Source organism: Neolamprologus brichardi, chromosome 7 (genome assembly GCF_056152115.1).
Source record: "Neolamprologus brichardi isolate AB-2024 chromosome 7, ASM5615211v1, whole genome shotgun sequence".
NCBI lineage: Eukaryota > Metazoa > Chordata > Actinopteri > Cichliformes > Cichlidae > Neolamprologus > Neolamprologus brichardi.
This window is the reverse complement of record NC_142110.1, coordinates 64,380,282-64,403,599: the sequence shown is the minus strand read 5'-3', so window position 1 is coordinate 64,403,599 and position 23,318 is coordinate 64,380,282. Positions and strand designations below refer to the sequence as shown.

General features: G+C 40.7%; 2 protein-coding genes across 2 annotated transcripts; both read right to left on the bottom strand.

The window, feature by feature from the left end:
• Positions 1-1,174: 1,174 nt before the first annotated feature.
• Positions 1,175-12,685, bottom strand: cdk10 (cyclin dependent kinase 10). Its single transcript, XM_087844123.1, has 13 exons — positions 12,492-12,685; positions 11,402-11,474; positions 11,235-11,306; positions 10,982-11,084; positions 9,513-9,594; positions 9,256-9,323; positions 6,811-6,863; positions 4,249-4,318; positions 3,999-4,058; positions 3,482-3,605; positions 2,074-2,213; positions 1,878-1,930; positions 1,175-1,781 (listed from the first exon to the last, which is right to left on the bottom strand). The coding sequence occupies exons 1-13, from the start codon at positions 12,579-12,581 to the stop codon at positions 1,687-1,689; spliced, it is 1,083 nt and encodes a 360-aa protein (XP_087700249.1). The 5' UTR covers positions 12,582-12,685; the 3' UTR covers positions 1,175-1,686.
• Positions 12,686-19,064: 6,379 nt separating this feature from the next.
• LOC102778555 (charged multivesicular body protein 4b-like) lies at positions 19,065-22,983 on the bottom strand. The gene is made up of 7 exons (XM_087844540.1): positions 22,658-22,983; positions 21,202-21,298; positions 20,952-21,069; positions 20,714-20,840; positions 20,376-20,503; positions 19,708-19,834; positions 19,065-19,596 (listed from the first exon to the last, which is right to left on the bottom strand). Exons 1-7 carry the CDS (start codon positions 22,770-22,772, stop codon positions 19,502-19,504), a joined length of 807 nt encoding a protein of 268 aa, XP_087700666.1. The 5' UTR covers positions 22,773-22,983; the 3' UTR covers positions 19,065-19,501.
• Positions 22,984-23,318: the final 335 nt, after the last annotated feature.

Sequence of the window (23,318 nt, the reverse complement as noted above, 5' to 3'; positions counted from 1 at the left end):
CTATTTGACTAGCTTTACAATTTATTCCACAGCTTAAGTGATTGATGTATAATGTAAAATAGCACCAAGTATGGGGTAAACTTTGCTTATTGCACATACTAAGACAAGCGGTACAGTTGCTACATCATATCACAGTTTTGGCCCTGCTGGCCTGTGCTGCATGCTAACACAGAGCTCCTTAATGTCTATCAAGCAAAATCAAGCATTCAATATTTTACTCAAGGACACTTGGACAGGACACACTGTCTGCTAGCTGTGAGGATCAAACCTGAGATCTTCTTTATTGTGCATCAAAGACTTTAAAGGCAGATATTCTTAAATTAATCCTAAATTCATCAACAAGAACAACATGGAGGCTATGAAGCTGTAGACAGCACTCAAGCAAAGACCCCAAAGCTCCTGGTGACAGAGCTGCAGAGATAATTATAACAGCACATCCACAGAGACTGATGTGTAATGTGTCAGGGTGTACACTATAGCACTACATTCACTGCTGGCAAAAATAGGAAAGCGAGGCCTCGTGCTTAATGTCATAATTACAAGAAAAGGTCACCACTATCTGAGAAGACAGAAGTGTTACACAGTCACAACATGCAGCTTTTATCTCCTTGGTTTGATAGAGTGAGGGCTAATATTGATGTCAGTGAGCAAAAGGACATTATTATAACAAGACAGTTTTTGTCCATCACAGGACCATTGCTGTCTGTGAGCATATATAAAATAGTGGCTAATGCTGTATGGATTATTTTGTCATTTTTAGATGAGATCAGAATGGATTAAATGGCTAAAATGTTTATATTTTTATACACTGTTCCTGTTCCAGACGTTTATTAAACTTTATTAGATTCAAATTAAACATTGTCAAAGTTTTAAATAAGAATATGCCAAAAGCTCAGGCTTCAAGCTGCTCTCAACAGGGACATTTATGATGTCAGAGAGGGAATATCCCCAATATGTTCGTCTAAGGCACAGCCGGCTTTTCAGGCCGCCTGTTAATGAAGGAAAGGCCAATCAGAGGACAGCTGCCTTAACTCTTTCCTCCTTGGATGCCTACTATGGGTAAACACTTGTTTTTTCTTTTTTGAACTCAGTGCTTTCTGTCATATTTTAAGGGTTGTGTGTAAATCAGAAGTTAATGAGGTTGATCGCCACCTATATAGCTTACTAAGGCTACTCACACCACATATTATATATTGAGGTGTCATTAACGGTCCAGAGAAGGTTGTCAAATGTTTTTACAGGTGAAAGAGTTAAAATTAGGAATTAAAACAGCTTGTTTCTGATAGAAGATGAACTGAGAGGATACACAAGGATGATTTTGAACTGGGAACCATGCAAAGCTACTCTAGAATTTGCGATTATGAAGTCTCTTCTCGTAACTGTAGCATCTTAAATGGTAACTCAAGACACAAAATCTAAAATGGGGCCGTTTCTCTTTCTTTGATGAATGTGCTGTGCTCTCAGACCACACCTCAGACCGCAGGTTGTACTTCCAGCCTTTTCTTGACTGCTTGCTGTAGACTCTGTGTCCCTTTTTTTAACAGTCCAGCAATAAGTTTGTCTGACTTTGTTTCACTACAGCTGAAGCTGATTCTGGTTTGGACTAGCTCAAAGCTCCACAGTAAAAGCTCTTCATGAGTGTGGCCATTTTCCCAGCAGAGGTGTGCCTGTAAGTCCAGTGTTTCTTCACACTTTGCTCCTCTTCGAGTGGCTTTCTGCTGGAGGAGCCGCTCGCTTGTTGCGATGGTGAGGGAATGTTGGCATCAGCTCTGGTTCGCAGGCTGGAAAGAGAAGCACAGAGACACACAGAATGACTCACGGCAGGTCAGAGGACAGACAGACGTCAGCTTGTGCATATCCGCAATCTTTATACTCACGTAGAGGTTTCTCTTTGAAGTACGAACTCTCCAAGCAATCTTTAGCAGTAGCTCTGAGAATCAGGAAAAATACAAGAAGTTAGTGATGCCTCGTATGCAAATTCATGCGACTCCTTCATTTTCCCCACAAAAGAAGCTTAGCTTTATCAGAGCTGTAGTCTAGATTCCAGCCAGAAACCAGTAGAGCTAAATGTACCTGCGCTGGGGGTTGTACATGAAGAGCAGGTTAAGCAGTCTGTGTCCAGCATCAGACAGCCAGGTGAATTTGTTCTTCAGGTTGTTGTATGGCTGCTTCCTCAGGCTGTACTGACCGATGAGGGGAAGCTGAGAGAAACCCTACAACACACACAACAGTAGGGCTGCTCAATTAATCGAATTTTAATCTCGATTACGATCTGGGCTTTCAACGATCATTAAAAATGACTGAGCCGATTATTAGCCCCTCCCTCGTGCTTTACTCTCGCGCTGCTCCGTGTGGCAAATCGAGCGCACCTCTCTGCATTTTGAACACGTGTCACAACAATTAAGAGCAGCGGTCTCCAACCTTTTTCGCTCCACGGACCGGTTTATGCCCGACAATATTTTCACGGACCGGCCTTTAAGGTGTCGCGGATAAATACAACAAAATAAAACTAGTACCGGTACCGAAAAAAGAAGATTTATTCATAACACACGTGAAAAGACCCAGGAAAACCGAGTTAACGATAAAAACGACAACAAAATAACGCTGAAAACCGATAAAAACCCTGAAAACTATACATTTCACGCCTGAGCCTCAACTCTCGTGGCCCGGCACCAAACGACTCACAGACCGGTACCGGTCCGAGGCCCGGGGGTTGGGGACCGCTGATTAAGAGGACCTGAGGGAAGCTCGGAAAGCTAAGCAGAAGTTATTTGGAGAGGAGAGTGACTGCTGTTGGTTGAAAAGAGAGGTAAAAAAACTTCAGTGGTGTGGAAACATTATGGGTTCAGAGTCAGACGTGGATCAAGTAGACACAGTGTGTAAACTTTGCTACAGTGTCGTAGCTGCACCACAGAGCAACACTGCAAAGTTCACTAAACATAGATGTTTACATTTTTCATTTATTTCTTATATTGCAAACATTTGCACACTATTTTTTATTCTTTTTTGACAATCTTTAAAGTCATTATTCAACACATTGTTATTGTTAAATAAATATCGTCAAATAATCGAGATCTCAATTTCAGTGAAAATAATCGTGATTATCATTTTTGCCATAATCGAGCTGCCCTACACAACAGATCTCATTTCTCAGCTTTGTGCAGACTGCAACCTATTATAGACTAAACGAATAACTGAGGATTTGTATCAATGTCACATGTCTAGATATTAGAGTATTAGATGGAAAGTCGGTTCTTGTAGTTGGAGGCAGAAGAAGGAAAGACCTGAGTGATTTTACCAAGGACCAGACACTGAGACAGTAAGGCCTTTGAGTTGTGCCAATCATCGGCTGCTTTTACCTTGTTTTCCCTTAATGGGTTACAAAAAAGTAGAAATATATCAGTTTAAGACTGCTTTAGCAAAAGCTAAATGCATCCAATTCAATAGTTTAACATCAGACAGTGTGAAAGCTGAGTCTTACCGGCCAGATGTTTTCATTGGGAGTTCCCAGCAGCTGAACGATCAGGTCGACCTGCTGGATCTCAGAGGTTCCAGGCAGCAGAGGTTTGTGGGCTAGCAGCTCAGCCAGGATACAGCCCACTGCCCTGTAAAGGAAACATCACGTCTGGTTTTAATTTCCTGACGGATCCTCAAGGGATATGAGGCCTTTTCCCTTTGGCACAGAATTTATTAACTTAGGACAATTATACATATCATATTCTGTTTCATTTTGTTTCATCTACTGGCAGACCACTTTAGTATGAGGGTAAACAAAGCTTCAACAAAAATAAGCACAGCCTCCATAAAGTGAGTGCTTTGATAGTACAGCTGTAATTACTATCCTATAATTAAACTTTCCTAAAGAGATTATGATAAGAACGCAGTGTCGGTAGAGTGGTTAAAAGCTGGTTATTAGATGCTTTTTCTCGCTATTAAAACCACCTTCCTTGTGCAGTATACTGATCCTAAGCGTATAGATTTCACGTGTATTTCCTCACCACATGTCCAGAGCCGTAGTCTGAGTCTTCGTCCCTAGGAGGAGCTCTGGTGCTCTATACCTGCACGAAGGAGAGCATATTAGGATAGCAGCCCGAGGTAATGGAGCTAATAAGGGAGGATTATTGTGAGGGGATTACAAGGGAGTTTCCACTGAGGCTGCACCAGCACAGCAGCACGAGGGTTATATGCAGGGCACAACACCCACACAGAATACCTCAAATGAGTTAGGCTAACTGGGTAAACACTCACCACAGCGTAACTACTCGTGGTGTCATGGGTTGCTGAGGAATGCCGTACATCCGGGCCAGACCGAAATCAGCTGTGTGCAGAAAATAACGAGTGCTGATCAGTTCAACATCAAGTAATCTGATTTTATCTGATTTCAGTTTATTTTTAATGGGTAATCAAAGGTAGAATGTCTAAATATCACTTCTCCTGATTACAGTGGGATTAAACAGCAGAAAAGTGCACGATGTTAGAGAGGCCGTTTTAATGTTGTGTCTGAGAGTCCAACACACATTGGGAACAAGTCTGGCTTATGATAGGCTATGCGAGACAAGCTATGGCAACGGTTGTATAAGGATCGAATGTGTCGTAGCAATGGGCCAGACACCCCATACTTCTGAAGCACCTCCCACAGGACGCTCCGAGGGACACAGTCGAATGCCTTCTCCAAGTCCATAAAACAGATGTAGGCTGGCTGGGCGAACTCCCATGACCCATCAAGTATCCTTGAGAGGATAAAAAGCTGGTCCAGTGTTCCACGACTGGGACGGAAACCTCATTGTTCCTCCTGTATCCGAGGCTCGACTAACGGATGGACTCTCCATTCCAGCACCCTGGTTTAGACTTTCCTGGGGATGCTGAGGAACTATAGGGGGTTGATGACCCCCTATAGTTGGAGCACACACTCCGTTCTCTCTTCTTGAAGATGGGAACCACCACCCGATCTGCTAATCTAGAGGTAATGCCCCTGATCTCCACACAACATTATAGAGGCGTGTCAACCAAGACCGCCGTACAACATCCAGAGTCGCCTGACGTTTTGCTAGAATCTCTTTTTGGAGTCCGTAAGATTTATTTAGTATGTATTTATAGTACCAAATCACATCAGAAGTTCCCTCAAGGGACCTATTATTATACGGTAAAGAAACCTGCAATAATACAATATTTAGATAATGTCTATATTAGAAAAATGCTTTCTACCATCAGTTCATTAATCAACAGTCAAACCTTTGTTGTCTAGTAAAATTTAGTAAAATTCTGATAAATAATAATAATAATGGATTGGAATTATAAAGCGCTTTACAATGCCACTATTCATTCACTCTCACATTCACACACTGGTGGAGGCAGCTACAGTTGTAGCCACAGCTGCCCTGGGGCAGACTGACAGAAGCGAGGCTGTCATATCGCGCCTCTGGCCAACACCAGTAGGCGGTAGGGTAAAGTGTCTTGCCCAAGGACACAACGACCAGGACAGAGAACCCGGGGATCGAACCGGCGACCTTCCGGTTACAGATGCGCTTCCCAACCCCCTGAGCGACGGTCGCCCCGTATAAATACTACTTCCTACTTTCATCTCCGTAATATTAACTGTCTTCGTCCCTCACTCACACCACACAGTACCGCCGTACTTGTCAATGCTCTTGTCACATCTCGTCTGGATTACTGTAATTCTCTTCTCTATGGTTTACCTCATGAATCCCTCCATAAACTGCAGTTGGTTCAAAGTACAGCTGCTCGTATTATTTCCAGAACTAGATCCACTGAACATATAACACCTGTTCTTAAACAGCTCCATTGGCTCCCAATTCACCTCCGTGTCAATTTCAAGATCCTGCTTCTCACTTTCAAAGCGCCTCATAACTTTGCTCCTCCATATCTATCCGATCTTCTCCACACATACTCACCCCTTCGTACACTCCGCTCTTCTTCAGCTTCCCTTCTGTCAGTTCCACCTGCTCGCCTGACTACCACGGGACTCAGAGCCTTTAGTTGTTCTGCCCCGACACTTTGGATGCACTTCCACTTGCATCACTACTCAAATCCCATCTGTTTAGAATTGCATACACCTGATCTGTCTTAGGCCATTTTTACCTTGCTCAGTTTTTATATTTGCTTTTATACTTTTATGACTGTTTATGTCTAAATTTTATCTACCATGTTTGCTATATATACATTTTTCTTATGTTTTTTATGGTATTGTTTACCTGCTACTGTAAGATGACCTTGAGGGTCTGAAAGGCGCCTATAAATAAAATGTATTGTTATTATTATTATTAAATAACATAATCTGACATTTGAGTCGGCAAATACACTTAGAGGCCACTTTTTTAAGAACACCTTGTTATTACTGGGTTGGACCCCGTTTCCCTTCAGAGCTGACATAAATCTAGCTCCGTCTCTTCTTCATTCTCTGTAAACTCCACAGATGTTTGTGTGGGAAATTCCCAGTAGGTCACCAGTTTCTGAAAAATACCCAGACCAGCATGGCACCAACAAGAATACATCATTAAAATTGTCTTTCTTCCCCATTATGGTGCCTGATTTTAACCCAGCAGGCCATCTTAAACTTGTCTACATGATTTAAAAAACACCTGTTATTACAGTTTTCCTTAAAACTGACAATGAAAAAAGTGTGTGTGTGTTTCTTTTTTAAATCATGGTGGCAACAACACTTCAGCCATCACTGTCACTGTGTGACAGGTCAAAGTTCAGCAGTGGCAGGGTTTGGGAGGCATGTCAGTAGGAGTATAAGGTGATTACAGTAAAAGCTGCAGAAGAGATATGATAACAGAGGTGACTCACCAATCTTTACGCAGCCTTTGTCTGTCATCAGCAGATTAGACACCTTCAGGTCTCTAATAACAAGATTAGAGGAAGATCATTACGCAGCACAGCTCTGCTCTAACTCGTCCTGCAGCAGGAGCATGTCTTTTCTCTTGGAAGATTTGTTCAGGCTTAGTCAAGCTGAATGGAGAGAGTCAGTAAATGGCTTCTTGCCTTTCACCTCAGTCTATGATCCCAACACTCTAACTGGTAAAGGAAGGGTCACATTCATTCTGACTTCACGGAGCAGGCTCATCTCAGCTGTAAAGACTGTTTTCTTATAGCTATTTTTCACTTGTCTTTAGCGTCAATTCATTTAAATTTCATCAGCAACAGTCATCCCAACAAAATCTATATTGTAAGGTTAAAACCCTACGATGTTAGTCAGTCAGCAAGGAGGAAGAGTTCCCTTTAACAGGAAGAGACTTCTAGCAGAACGAGGCACAGGGAAGGGCAGCCAATGACTGTTTGAAGTGAGCGTTTCTAATGGAGCTACATGTGCATATGAATGGGCACTATTTTTACCCAGGAAGCTCCTGAAAACAAGGTCTGTGTGACATCTGACTGTAGACACGACTTCAGGCAGAGCATCGCCAGTCTATAGGGGAAAGTAGCGGACATTTAAAGAGCTAGCTATGTAGCTCAAGCTTTCAGCATCTAACACAGCCAGGATGATCAAGGACTGTGGGCTCATTTGCTTGTGGCAGGAGGTGGCTCCTCAATGCCTCACCTTCCTCCCACCACTTAGCAATTTCTACCCCTTAACACTTATTTCTACTAGTTGGGACTAACAGCTGTGTGTGCAACTATAGACAGTAGGAAAGCTGACAATCAGGCACTCAGTTCGATCTGAACACACAAAAATCATGCAAACATTTTATCATTTTAATTAATACTTGCTTATAATATCATCATATAAAAAACAGACACGGCCACAGTGACACCACCGATTTTGAAGGTGCAATGTTATTGTTCTAGCTGTCACAATGCTGTGTTGTTGTTTTGAGGGGGGTTAAATTGAAAAGTGATCCCACGGAGTGAGGAGTGCTAGGATGTAACGAAATGCTAGCTAGCTTGGTTAGGAACCATAAAATTTACAGGTACAACAAAAATGTTAAATTCTCTGATTTCATTTACAAAACCCAAAAACTTGTTGGATGATCTGAACCTCGTAGCAAACCAGATTATTTGTCAGATAATTGTGTTAAAATACTCTAAAAGGCACCAACAGCACAAACACAGCCCAGTGGACAGAAGGCGAACTGCAGACACTGGCAGTTCTGCATTAGAGTAATCTTAAGTGTAAGGTCCACTACTTTACACTAGGGCTGCCACAAACGATTATTTTGATAGTCGACTAGTCACCGATTATTTTTGCGATTAGTCGACTAATCAGATCATCATCCATTGGACATAAAACGTACAGCTTATTGCACCAGCATGCATCTGCTCTTATATAACTATCATTAGCTTACAGCTTTAAGTGTTTAAGGTATGTGCTGACTAAAAATAAAGACAAGATGATAGTTTATTAAATTTTAATGAAATTTGCAGATTGTTTCGGTGAAGTTTAATAAACTCCTTGCTATCTAAAATATAACAGGACACCGGAGTATATTCTCCAGCATCTCACACTTCTGATAATCAGCTGTCTGCTTGACGTTTATTCAGCTGTGTAAAAACTATATTCAATCTCAGCCAAACCGATTTACTCAGGAACAAATAAAATACTAAAAAAAGCCAAACAATAACATTTTTAAGTTATCTAAGTGACTTATATCATGTTTAACCTGAGTAGTGAAAGACAGTGGTGGGTTTGAAAATGATTTGCAGGGAGTCCGGTGTTCTCACGGCTCTAATGAGCCTTGCTAGCTAGCTATCGAGCTAGTGGGTAATAGACGTCGGAGCGCTTTTGAAAATATGTGGTGTCTTGATAAACTGAGCAGATATTTGAGGTTTACACAGCTACATTCTCGCCTGAAAATACGTTAAACGTTTATTTTGTGACCCAGAAAGAATAATAAGAGTAATATTAAAACCAACTAGCTGCCGCCATTGTTGGAAACTGAGCTGGGCTGCGCTATGAATTCTGGGACAGAGCTTCTTCTTCTTCTTCGGGGTTTAACGGCAGCTGGCATCCTTGTACATGCAGTGCTGCCATCTTCTGTTTCAGTCCGTTATTACACTCTTAAATCCTACTACTTATTCCTGCGTCTTTTGTGATCTTACAAAGCTTCAAACGACGCATCGACTATCAAATCAGTCGTCGACGATTCTGATAGTCGACGTAATCGTGACTAGTCGACTAATCGTGGCAGCCCTACTTTACACTTAAGATTATTTAATTAAAATGTCAAATTTTAAACAATTATGATAATAACAAATTAAAACTTCAGCTGGTCCTCGTAATGGTGTGAGACCAACCTGTGAATAATGAAGTTGTGGTGGAGATACTCCAAACCTCTAAGCAACTGGAGAACGATGCACTTAACCTGGAACACAACAAACCAGAAAAAAAAACATAATGGAATAACTGGTTGCATCAACTTCTACTGAACATGAATATGGAGGCCATGTAAAAAGCAAAACATTTATTTATACACTCACATGCAGACACAAGAAAAGTATAGCAATCACTTTAGATAGAAATGAACTTGCAGGAATGTATGAGTGTGATTTACCTGCGCCTCTGAGAATGGCGTCTGCATGTTTTCCAGCAGACTGGCCAGATCTTGTTCACAGTAACTCATCACCAGAAATAGGCTGAAAAGATCCAAAAAGATTAAGAAAGTTTATGTTAGACAGTAAAACAATTAAATTAAATCCAATTTTATGTATACAGTGCCAAATCACAACCACAGTCGATTCAGGCGACTAAGGTCACAAAAACTGGGGAAACAAACAATGAGGATAATTCCTTATCTATATTATACACCAGTTTAACCACCTGAGCTTAAGTCTAACTTTTAGTTAAATCAGTGGCATCTTTCAGACATGAGTCTTCTTTTTTCAGGGACCTGATACAAAGTGGACATAAACTCAAACTGTACCAATGTCGCAGACCCTTCGAAAACGTGCAGACTTTTAGGATGACGCACAACGTGACGAGGAGAAAGGTTTCTTTGGACTGCTGGTTTGTGTGTGTGACCACAGTCCAGCAGCTTTCTATACCACCGCTCTGAAGTACGAAGCAGGATTTGGTAATCAGCAAGTTAACATCAGATTTAACCCTGGGTGTTAATTTATACTAAGGTGGTTTCCTTCTTACCTGGTTACATTGCCATGGTAACTTATTCTGCAAGATCTTCTTATACAAAGCCAGAGCCTACCGACCAATCTCTTTTCGTCACCATCTTAGAGAGCTAGACTTTTTTGCACAAATAATAAAGGTGTCCAAAGTGTTTAGAGACTGTCTAATGTTTTTGTCTTTCCTTGAAGAGCAACAATAAGAAAAACAGACCATTAACAAGAAAACGTATTACTCATTTTTATTCTTTTAGACTTTTTTAAAGCTATTTTGTTATTTTTATAAGCCTTAACACAGAAAGAAAATCCCAAAACTTGTGCTTGATAAAATTATATTAACTTTGTAAGTAAAGCTTCTTACTGGTTTTAACTCATTTAACACTGTCAGGGTTGAGAATCTATAAAGTGACACAGTTAATGAATCCTGCGTAACTAAGTCCTAATGGTCACTCAAAGCAATTTCCCCTGGAAGCCACATTCACACATTAATATAATGATTTTTCTGTCACACCCACTCACAGCCCTTCCTGAGTGGGTCCTGGGTATTTCCATCTCTTTCTGGTGTTATAGTTTCTCTTTGTTTGTAAGATAGTTCATTCTGCTGCCAGCAAACATGTCCATGTTTGTTATTTGTTACATGCCACGACACTACTCCCTTTTATGTGACTGTGAAAATGAGAAACATTGAATTCATCAGCTTAGCCTCATTAAAAAAGTCAAAGGTGGCTATGCTGAACTGGTTTGGCACCACAGGGCCCAGGCATAGTTAAGAATATGAGAAAGAGCAGCTGATGCAACTGGCCCCAAAGGCCACAAATTGCAAGATCAACAGAAGCAACAATAAGATTAGTATCAGATCAATCTATATACTAAAGCATTTATTGTGGGTGTGTCCATGCAGTACCTTTCTAGCTGAGTGCCGACAACCACCTCTTTCAGCTCCACTATGTTGGGATGTCTCAGCCTCAGCAGCAGTGTGATCTCTCTGAGGCTGCTGATGGGGACCCCTGACAGATGAGGAACAGATGTCACCGATCTTTTCAGTTGATGGTGGTGCAAAAATTTGATTTTTTAAAATTACATCTAGTTGTATGAATAAAGCTCTCGATCAGAGATACCCATAAAAAAAAAAAAAATAAAGCATGCGATGGTCTCACCATCTTTCTCTGCATCCATTCGCACCTTTTTCAGGGCGACAATCTCATCTGACTTGGTGTCGCGGGCACGGTCTGCAGTGAGAAAAGGGAATTGATTATTTACAGAGCATGTCACATGGACAAACTGAAGTGTTAGTCCTCAGTATTTCCTCTGCTGTCTAACTTACACACAATGCCGTATGTTCCTTCTCCTATTCGGTTGAGTTTCTCAAACTCTCTGACACTTCTGCAGCTCCCAAACTGAAGAGAGAAAAACAAGATAAAGAAACTGGGACTCAGTGAACACGTCACAGCTTTCAGTCCTGTCAAAAGAAGCAGTTTTTTATCAGGTTTGCCAAAATAAATTCATGAAACGGTTAAATGGATTGGCACTTCTCTACTCTGTCTTTGTGCTTTCTTGCTACAAGCCTCATTCAACCATTCACCTAACCATTCATTCACACTCTGATGAATGCATCAGGAGCAATTGAGGTTCAGTATTTTGCCCAAGGATATTTCTACAACCATTCATGAAGTGTGAAAATCCTTTAGATTTAATGATGCTAAACTAAAATAATTAACAAGAGACAAGTCAAGGGAGCTCCCACTGACTATCAAACCACACTGAGTCAACAAGAAGAATTGACTTTCAGGGCACTTTACCATTATCTATATGGGATAGGACGAAAAACAAAACAAAAACCCCACAAATTAACTAAAAGCCAACAGGCATTAGACGGCCATTCTTGGATGTCTTGAGATCACTTTTTCAATCAGACTCGAGCTCCTAAAAGGCATCCTGGATGCCGGGGGAATCAGTGGACGAGGTGGATTTGGGTGCTTGAGCTTGGAGGCTTATGTGCCATTTGAACCAAGTAATAAGATTGGCTGCTGTTGGAGACAAACGAGGCAACAATGTGCGCAGACTTCACCTTTAAAGGCGCTTCGCTAATTAATCAATTACGTCTATACAAAGTGCACACACAAGCGGTTTATTTACCGATAAAGTCTAGATGGGGAGCATGCCGCCTGCAGTTAGCGTTTAGTTAGCATTATTCAGTTTCAGGGCTAAAGTGTCGTAAATACTGACTGAAAGAAAGCTCTACAGCGAACTTTATTATTTTAAATGCATGCCGGGTTTTTTTTAACTGAAGAGCTAGACTTGTAAAATTGTGTCAGTTGGTATTCTGTATGTAAAATGTCGTGGCTGATGGCAAGAGTATAATTAAACAACCACGGTCATGAACGGACCCACACGGAAGGAGCTCGTTCTCTTACCCTGTAATTTTGAGGCACTGTGAAAGTTTTATTGTCCTTAAGAGACTTCAGCTTTATGGGGTCCGGTTCGTCCTCTCCAGCCGCGTCCATTGTTTTATTTAAATGCAGTTTTTGGACTAAAATAAGTCCCGAAGAGAGCACATCTACAAACAGCAGCACCTCATTCAGCCGCCATTGAGGTTTGTTTTGGTAAGGGGAGGACAACCAACAGCTTTCCCGGAGTTTGTGAACGGCTTCTGCGTCCCGTACCTGGACCGATATCTGTCAATTCCGGAAAAAATTATTTTTGGAAAACTGTAAAACAAGGAGGAAAGTGATATAATTGACACTTAAAGAAAAACAGGCCACATACAGCCAGCAAGAAACGTACAAAATATTAGTGAATTGAATATGCTATACGGCAATACTATCTGATGATTGCCCTTTTATTATAATATATAGTTTTAACTATATTTTATATTAAAAAAAAATATCGACATTGAAATATATTTATATAAAAAAACTGACTGAATGCTGTATTTCAGGACTGAACAATGCCGAAAATAGGCCTTTGGAGGTCGACTACACTTTATGACTAGACAACATGCAGAGGTCTTAGTAAACATTTTTTTTCTGGCTGCAGTACATTTAAACTATATTATTTTTTGTGGTGGATGCCCAGAAATATTTTATACAATCAGGTAAAAACAATTGATTAATAAATATTTTGGGATGTTAGATTGTTACAGAATCAACAAATTAACTCTCCTTCACAACAACAGTGTCACGAGATGAGGATGGGGGGACCCATGGATACACAATCTAATATCATCATGTTGGTATTGTTCCTGGATCAGTAAAACTAATGTTGGCCCATGTTCAATACTGCAGGTGGCTAATCATATTGTAGTGATGTCATATTTGTACGTTGTGGAAACACAATCACACACCAATCCGTAACTCTAACCCTATCAGATAGACCAAGCCCAGACACCCTGCAGAGGAAGATAATTTCCTCAACAGGTTAAAAATAAGCCTTTTGTATTCAGTAAACTTTGAACTGTTGGGCGTTTCCAGTCCCTGGCCAGTTACGTGTGTTGGTAGTAATCCAATCTTCTCAAGCTTGGCATGAGTAGCAGATTACAAGATATCCTGGCCTTTAGTACTTTGTCTAGGTCAAGACTTTTTCCACTTTCAATTAACAAACCAATTGTGTCTTTTTCCATTACACACTGTATTGTAAATACCCATATCTCTACTTCTACAACAAGATAACCCAGAAGTGCATCAGCAATAAGGAGCTCATAAGATCAGTTCCCCTTTGAGTCCAGTCTGTTGTAGATTGATAATAATAATAGTAATAGAACACTGTAAAACTCGCACAAAGGACAGTGGACTAAAGTCACCCTCTTTTGCAATTAACCTAATTACTGGATATGTTCACCTGACTGAATGTGACCACTACAAGCAACCAGAGAATAAGCTGCAAACACACAAAATGCCCATAAAATCAGAGTGCAACAAAGGAGCTGCAAAGAGTCTCAACACGACTGTGAAGCATCAAAAATAACCAAAGACAAAATGGCTCAACATAGTTCAAACATGCACTAAACCATCTCTTGTCCTCACAATTCTTCAAATAAGCACATTATTTAAGAAGTAAAAGTAAGTTGGGCTAGTGTAAAAGATTTGCCAGTAAAAATGATAAGCTCAATACTGTTCAGCACTTCATAGCTGCTCTCACACGCACACCAGTGTCATGATTCAGTTTCGGGGTGATTCTTCATCACACTCAGCAAATAATCAGTCATCTCTCCTTCCAGTTTACCTCTTGTGATAGACATTTGGAGTTACTGTCTGGTTGGTAGTTTCTTCCCCACTACGAAGGGTGCAGGCCCAGGCCGCTGTTCTTTGATGGCATCGGCTATCGTGATTTTGGATGGCGTGGCGTAGATGTCGTCCCGTGATGGAGCTGTGATGAGTATGATGGGCGTTCGCTGCGAGGAGTCAGTCGATTCTGTCTCAGTGTTTGGTTTTAAACTGGGGGGGCTCTCTGAAACTGGTAGGTAGAAAACCATTAACTTAGCCTCCTACCCTCGTAAATGCTCAAGTGAAGTGAGAGAATATTACTATAAAGCCTGGTAAACAGTCAGTAACAGTTTACGTTAGAGGCCCATTTAAGTCATATTTTTAGTCCTTGTCTTTGGATTTAAAGATGTCCAGATATTTCCAGGAGCTTCAGGAGTTGCTGATTTAGGTCTGTTTTCTTTGAAATGACAATTGCAGTAATTACACATTTGTTATGCAGTCGGATTTTGTTTTTATTGGACATCCAAGTGAAACCTTTAAAGATAAAACATCATTATTGGCTGTCATTGGCCTACTACCAGTCAGACCTGGTAATGACCTGCTCAGGTGACGTATACCTGCTGCCTAGAAGATATCCAGTGCGTTTGTTTGTATATATATGTCACACAGTGGAAATTTGTATTTGTCTTGTATATTGTTTTTATTCTGATTTTTAGTGTTTATTTATGAGTGTCATTTTATTTGCATGGCTGCACATGGGACGAATTAGCTGATAGGGACCACCTGCTGAGGCAGGGCTGTGTCCAGAGGTGGCCTATCAGCTGTGTAAAGACCTTTTAAAAGCAGGCTAGCTGAGCACTGAAGGTCTGGAAGGTTAATGCTAGATGGCCAGCGTGACACGGCGACCCAGTCCTGACCTCATGGAACGGCAACAGTAGGAGACAACGCGTGTGATTGGCAGCAGGGCAGGTTTACCTCTGCCTGCATTTGTGAGTAGGGTCTCTACTGTTGTTTACTGGGTGCAGCTGGGTTGGGAGAGGGTCGCCACGGCCATGAGCCAGGGCCGCTTCTGGGAACATTGTTCTGGCCCCTATTTGTTTGTTACAGGACACCGACGCAAGGGGAGCTGTGGCGGTGGTCGCATGATGGAGTCGGAGCTGGGATGTGATGGGCCAATGGAAGGACAAGAAGATGGGAGGCTCTTCCTTGGCTGCCGAAGACGAGGCTGGCGTGGACTCTGCTCTAAAGAAGGAACTCCTGGCCTGCTGATGGACCCATAATGAACATGTGAAACATGAAATCTTAAATAACACTGCCCCTAGCTATTTAACAGATCTTCTTCATTTGTATAATCCTATAAAAGCACTAAGATCTTCTAACCAGATGCTCTTAATGCAACCTAAGTCTAGGTTGAAAACCAGGGGCGACCGTGCCTTTGCTATTGTAGCTCCTAGACTGTGGAACAACCTCCCTGTTGCCATTCGCTCTTCTGAGACTGTTCAGTCTTTTAAATCTCGTTTAAAGACCCATCTTTTTACTCTGGCTTTGATGTAAGATAGTTTGATTATCATTTGGTTGGTTTCTATGTTTGTCTCGTCTTGCGTTGTATTTGTCTTATTTTATTTTATTTTATTTTATTTTTTAATTTGTGAAGCACTTTGAACAAAACTGTTGTTTTTAAATGTGCTATATAAATAAATTTTGATTGATTGACTGATGTGGCATAATTATAGCGGGGGGGGGGGGGGGGGGTATTTAGTTTTAGTAGATTGACAAACATTTTATTACGTACATTTTAAGGGTGTTTTTATTTGTGCTCCCTGGCCTAGTAATAAACTGTTTCTGATCAGACCTGCTTCCTCTCTCTGTATCTGACTCGCTTGCTCCCCCTTGTATTTTAAAGAGTCTTTCTTTTTAGCCCGACATTCTGGCGCGACTGCTTTAATGTTATCAGTTTGTTACATTATATACACTTACGCTAACAGCACCTTTTAAATTGGATTGTAATTATGGTACTTAGAGTTGGGTCTATGCCAGCAATTCAATTCAGTTGTTTTAATATCGCTCCAAATCAAAACAATAGTCACCTCAAGGTGCTAAAGATCATACAAATATAACACACAGGAACCACAATTAAAGCTACTGATGATCATCAACAAATATGTGGTACAGAACACCTTTGTCTCAACTCTTCTTTAACAATCTGTACACACACAGTCTTGTTAGATTAATCTAAGTACAAATACTTGAGCCACCTGCTGCTGTTTGTGTTTATTTGAAGAGTTTTCTGAACTGCTACAGATTAGATCAAAGCGGATGTCTTATAACTGTTTCTTTCAGTCAACCTGTCATAACTAAACTGTTATCACAGTTATCATAGACTTCGGACCACTGCACACAAAGACAGGTGATGTCACATTAAATACTACTGTCTACACATTCATCATACATTTGGAGAACATGGCTCCATAAATTTATCAGTCCTAACGCTGATGAGATGATCATGTCCCTTACCTGAATCTTGCCTCTGGCTTGCTCCAGACCCCATCAGTCTTCAGTCAGCTGAGGCACTGTTCGTCTACATCCACAGACATGATGCTTACAATTTAGCGAGTCTACACAAAAGCACATAAAGCACCAAAGCGCATTTACGTAGAGTCTACACCCGCGTGGCTTGGCTAATCAGCTTCTTTTCTTCTCCGTCATTCCCTCTGTCTGGTTGAGTGACACTAATCCTGTGCACTGGCTCAGAGCAGCAGTAAGGAGGGCTGGATTTAAAGGGAGCACAGGATTAAGGCTTATAAACTCTTATTTAATTATAATAAACAATGACAAAATTGTGCATTTAATTTAGGCTGTTATGAACAAGCCAGCACTAGCACTTTGATAAAAAAAATACTCAACAAGAAAATGGAAGATGCCGCTTTGATGCATTTTTTTCTGCTAGTTTATGGCAACACCAGCTTTGCACGACAACCTTTTATATGTTTAACTATAGTGCTGCTATACTACTTTTGATCAAGGTCTATTGCGCACTATCATGGCTCTATTATCTTTATTTATTTATTGTATACAGTAGAGAAGAAGGAGAGCAGGTGGGAAATGGGCTCTTCCAAGGACAGACTCAAACCCAGACCTTTGCTGTGGCCTTTGGATACATGTGGGTCGCCTTCTTAACCCAGCACCCCACTTTCCCTTTCTGAACCAAACAGGAAAATAATGTGGACATCAACACAGGTTGTGTTGTGCTAGAATCTACTGTATTAAATATTACTGTGAAGCCGCTAATGGACCAGGAGAAGACAGCCCAATTATGCTATGAGCGTAGCCCGTATGATAGATGGACATGATTGGTTTCTAAAGCCCTTTTTTTAAAGCCTCAAGTTGGGCATTTCTGCTGTTGCCATGTTTGTTACAAAAAACCCACATGAAACGAAGAAGGGTGAGTCTGACAGGCAACTTATTAACCAATCACTGTGTGTTTTCAAACCACAGATAAGCCTATATTTGGAAACATGGTAAGACCAAGACTAACAAAGCGGTCTTAAGTTTTTATTCACAACAGCCAAAACGACTGTATGACATCATAAATTCAGCAGGAAAATGTTTACAGAGGTCAAGACAGAAACCTGTTTTTTCATAGATTTCTATATACTCAGAAGACTTTTTGCAGACTGCAACTATCGCCATCTGGTGGCCTGCAGATAGAGGTTTTTAGGCATTTCTGTATTGGCTTAATTTTGTCTTGGAGGCTACCTCCATGTTTTGAGGGAATCTTCCAATCAATACATTGATGCGATAAAAGGATATAAACAAATCAAGCCAGTAAGATTTTGAAAATACTGGCAGCCATCCTCGTAGATACACCTATAGTATCCATCCATCCATTTGCTTCCGCTTATCCTTTTCAGGGTCGCGGGGGGCGCTGGAGCCTATCCCAGCTGTCATAGGGCGAGAGGCGGGGTACACCCTGGACAGGTCGCCACTCTGTCGCAGGGCCAACACACAGAGACAGACAACCATTCGCGCTCACATTCATACCTAGTGACAATTTGGATTATCCAATTAACCTATCCCCACAAGCTGCATGTCTTTGGACGGTGGGAGGAAGCCGGAGGGAACCCACGCAAACACGGGGAGAACATGCAAACTCCACACAGAAAGACCCCGGCCTGATGTTGGAATTGAACTCAGGACCTTCTTGCTGTGCGGCAACAGTGCTAACCACCGTGCCACCGTGCTGCCTACTGAAAGACAGGTCATCGATGGAGATTGATGGGTAACTGCAAGAGTCGATGGTGGAAAAGAGAGCTTGTACGGACTCAGGACGATCCCCAGCTCTGGAGACAACATGCATGCGTCTGCGCCTCATGACGTTACGCCGCCTCACGGCGCTACGGCGCTCCTCACCTACAGTATCGATTCCAAAATCCAACTTTGCCTTGTTCTCGATTTATCGCATTCAGAAAGCTTGACCTCTGACCTTGAGGTCAAGGTCGCCGGCATTCGACCTCGTCCAAGGTTTTTAGTAGATGACTTTGAAACTCCTACATCGTTTTGTTCTTGAGTTATTGCATTCGCAAACTTGGGTAATGACACCATCAGCCTATTATGCCTGAGGGGTAAAAATTAATGTTATTGGCTATAATGTTTTTAAGTCTTAAACCATAGGCAAATTTAATTTGCTTTTCATTAACATCTAAAGGACTGTTAGCCTCCTTGAGCTTAATTTTCCATTGTCTTAAGATCTTTTTAAGGGCCTGTGGAAAAAAACCCCTCCCCATTGGTGAAGTGTTTTATTTTTGAAACAGTCTTTGAAGAAGAGAACACAACAGGTAACAGAGTGAGACTCAAAGACAGCAAACACATGCAACACTTATGTGCTGGGAGCCACTGGTGAGTTTTGTTTTGTGTTTAAAGAAAGCAAAAGTAGCTTAGTTTCAGTGAGTTCAGATAACATCAAAGTCATAGCATCAATTAGTTATCAAGCCAGTAGTGTTGTACTAATGATGGTACTATAAGGATGTGTTCATAATACTTAATTTTACAATATGAATTCTGAAGTCTCTGTAGTGTCCTGTGTATAAACATCAACATGTTCACTGGCATCTCTGGAGTAGGTAGAAAGTCAAATGTCCATGAAAATTAAATTAAAAAAACAAACTCATGAACAAATACAATAAACTGCCCATTTATTCCTTTCTGTGCTTTCCTCGCCTCTTCTAAATGTTGTAACTGATGGTGCGTTCACGAGGTGCAGTCGCCCAACGTCGAAGATACTCTAAATCATCTTCAGTGTTTTCTTCGTCCGTGTTGACTTTGAGGAAGAAAAAACACAACAAAACAAAACCCTGAGCAACCTGCGTGAATTTCTAGACACCACAGCAAGCTGCAGGAATCATGAAAAAGCTCTCCTGAGAATTCTTACCAGGATGGGAATGTGATCCAGTGGTCAACACTTTGGGACAAAGGACCCCAGCTTCTTCTCCATCCGAATCATTGAAGCTTTCATCCAGATTCTTTTGGAGCTTCTCCAGCTCTTCCAGCAGCTCATCCTGCGATAGACAGAGAGAGAGAGACAGCAGTAGGCACACAGCAGCTCAGCAAGTGTCAAGAAGTGTCACAGAAGTGGAAAACCTGACTTAAAAATAATAATGATTTAGCTCAGCGGTCCCCAACCCCGGGCCTCAGACCGGTACCGGTCCGTGAGTCGTTTGGAACCGGGCCGCGAGAGTTGAGGCTCAGGTGTGAAATGTATAGTTTTCAGGGTTTTTATCGGTTTTCAGCATTATTTTGTTATCGTTTTTATCGTTTACTCGGTTTTCCTGGGTCTTTTCACGTGTGTTATGAATAAATCTTCTTTTTTCGGTACCGGTACTAGTTTTATTTTGTTGTATTTATCCGCGACACCTTAAAGGCCGGTCCGTGAAAATATTGTCGGGCATAAACCAGTCCGTGGTGCAAAAAAGGTTGGAGACCGCTGATTTAGCAAATCACACTAAGCAACATCAGGCAAATGCCAATAATGTAAGCAGACTCTAGATATCAGACAAACCAAGAATCACTGCAAAAACAAAACATTAAAATCATCCTTACCTCATTAAATTCCACGTCAAATCTCACAGCTGTGTAGAGGCTGTCTAGCAAGTCTTCGGTCACGTCCTGTTCCTCAATAATGTCCTTGATCGGGTCATTGACCTTGGTGATGATTTCTCTGCAAAACCCTGCAGACAGTAGTGGTCAACACATTCATCTATTCGCCGGAAACATCCACAGTTTGAGTTTGAGGTAAAACACCTTTCCTGACAGGTTTGTGTTATTTTTGTTCATCTTGGCTTTGGGGAAGAAAATAAATCCCTGCACAACCTCCATGAATTCACAGACGCCACAGCCAACTGCAAGAATAAAGTCAAAGCTCTCCCGACAAGTCTTACCACGATGGCAAGGCAAAGTAGTGGTCAGCACTTTGGGACAAGGGTTCCCGTCCTCTGCTTCATCCGCCTCAAAGAGGTTTTCGTCCACATTCTTTTCCAGTTTCTCCAGCTCTGCCAGCAGCTCATCCTGAGAAAAAAACATACAGAGACACAGCAACAGGCACACAACAAGTGACAACTGTGGTACACAGAATCAGTGCAATCGCAGAAGTCTTCAAAAAATTAAGATCATTCTTACCTCATTAAATTCCCCTTCAAAGCCCACAGGTGTGCAGAGGCTCTCTAGCATGCCTCCAGTCTCCTCCTCCTCCTCTGCAATATCCTTCATCAGGTCACTCACCTTGTTAATGATTTCTCTGCAACAGCCAGCAGACAGTTTCTTTGGTTTTTTCAATTATCTTAGTACTCAGCATTCAAAGGCCATGACAGACTTCTTTCTCATTCATGCATGGCGTTATTTCACACGTCCCTGTAGTGTTTCTCCTCACATGTGTTCGTAAATGGCTCTCATGGCTTTTAAAGCGCAGTCAATGTAATTGATGTGTTTCTCGTAGAACTTCTTTCTTCTTAGCGCCTGCAGAGCCGCTGGTAGGAGAGCACGGTGAAAGAAAAACAGCACATGAGCAGGAATAGATTTAACTTTGCTTTTTCAGTATTTTTTTAAACAGAAAACCCCCAAAATAGAGACTAAAACTGTGAGGTTAAGTTAATAGATGGATCTATGGTTCATAAACATTTTGCTCAAAGAAGTCCTACCATTAATTAATGCTTCAATCTTAAATATGATGAACCTAGCTCTAATAATCAGCTATGTACTACAGACCTTCAAGCTGGCAGTAGTCAAACCATTACTTTAAAAGCCAAACCCAGCAGTCTTAACTAATTATAGGCCACTAGCACAGACACTAACTCTAAATTCAAATTCAAATTCAAATGTTATTTGTCACATACACAGTCATACACAGTACGATATGCAGTGAAATGCTTAGACAACTGCTCGTGACCTAAAGAAAAAAAAAAAGAAAAGGCTATGAATAAGATAGGAAATAAATATGAAAATTAAAAAGGGTAAATTTAACTAGGAAGGAATAAAATAAAATAAAATATAAAAATTAAAGTTAAAAATGAGATAACTGTACAACACAAATTAGAATGAAGGGTAAATTTAACTGGGAAAGAATAAGATAAAATATATAAATTAAAGTTGAAAATAAAATAACTGTACAACAAAATACACAATACACAGTATAGAAATATATAAGAATGTATGAAGAAATATAAATATATATATATATATACACAATAACAGCAGCTGTACAAGTATTAACTGGAAATGAAGAATATAATGTCCAGTGGATGGCATTACCTTGGCCTCCACTAACACTTTGAGTAATCTTGGAGTCATTTTTGACCAGGATATGTCTTTCAATGCAACACATATGTAGGACTGCTTTCTAACATTTGCAAGATATCTCTAACATCCTGCATCCTGATGATGAAAAACTAGTTCATGCATTTTTTAATTCTAGGCTGGACTACTGTAATTCGGGATGTCCTAAAAACTCCCTGAAAAGCCTTCAGTTGAGCCAAAATGTTGCAGCAAGACAGCAATAGTACTGACAGGGACTAAAAAGAGTAGAGAGTGTGACTCAAGTATATGTGTTGAGGTATCTGCACAAACATGTAATTCATTTGAACCTTTCCAGTTATTTTTTTTTTACTACGTTCATCTTCTTTTACGTTACTTTTAACAAGTCAAAATAAATGTATAACCAGTTTTAGTTCTTGTTTCATGGTTGTGTGGCAGGTTGTTGGCTAACGATAGTTAGTTTAATAACTAGCTAATTAGCTTTTAGCTAGCTAAGACTGATGTTTTATTACTTGCCTACTCGTTTCTTTTCTTTCTTTCTTTAAATAAATATATTTTTCTGTAAAATAGCTCACCTCTTCTGTTTATTGTGCTGTTTTTCTTGGCAAAAAACTCTAGGTGGTCAATTTTCTTCTTCATAAATTCTTTCTTCTTCACCAGCAGCTCTCCTCTGGCTGGAAGCTTCTCCATCCACTCATTAACACAGGGCTCCTTCTCCACCTTTTCCCGCTATTGAAAACAAACAGAGACGTGCCTGTGAGCTTGACAGACGTGCAAAACAGCTTCAGGCTTTGACTCTGCAGTTCTTCGTGTCTTGATTATCTGCAATTTGAAACTGTAGTCAACTGAGTCCTTATGTGCCAAGTTGGAGACCTCTTTCAAAAGAAAACACATCCCTGTGCTGCAGAAACAGGTGATCACCATTGAATATCACTGTAGAAAAATATGAAGAAAATTAGGGGTGATACAATACATAATTATCATTAGTTTTCTCAGTTATTTTTATATTTTAATTTCAAATGTTCATCTTTGACTTTGAGCTTGTTTGCTATTTATTTATTTTTTATTTATCGACTTCTAGATAGCTATTTCACCTGTCTATAACTTGTTAGGAAAACCGATTTCCTTCGTTTTTCCACTGTAGATGGCTTACTATTACCCATTTCAACTGTATTTTAAATTTCTTTTAGCTTTGTATCCACTACCTTAAACTATTTGTTTTGTTGTTGTTTATTA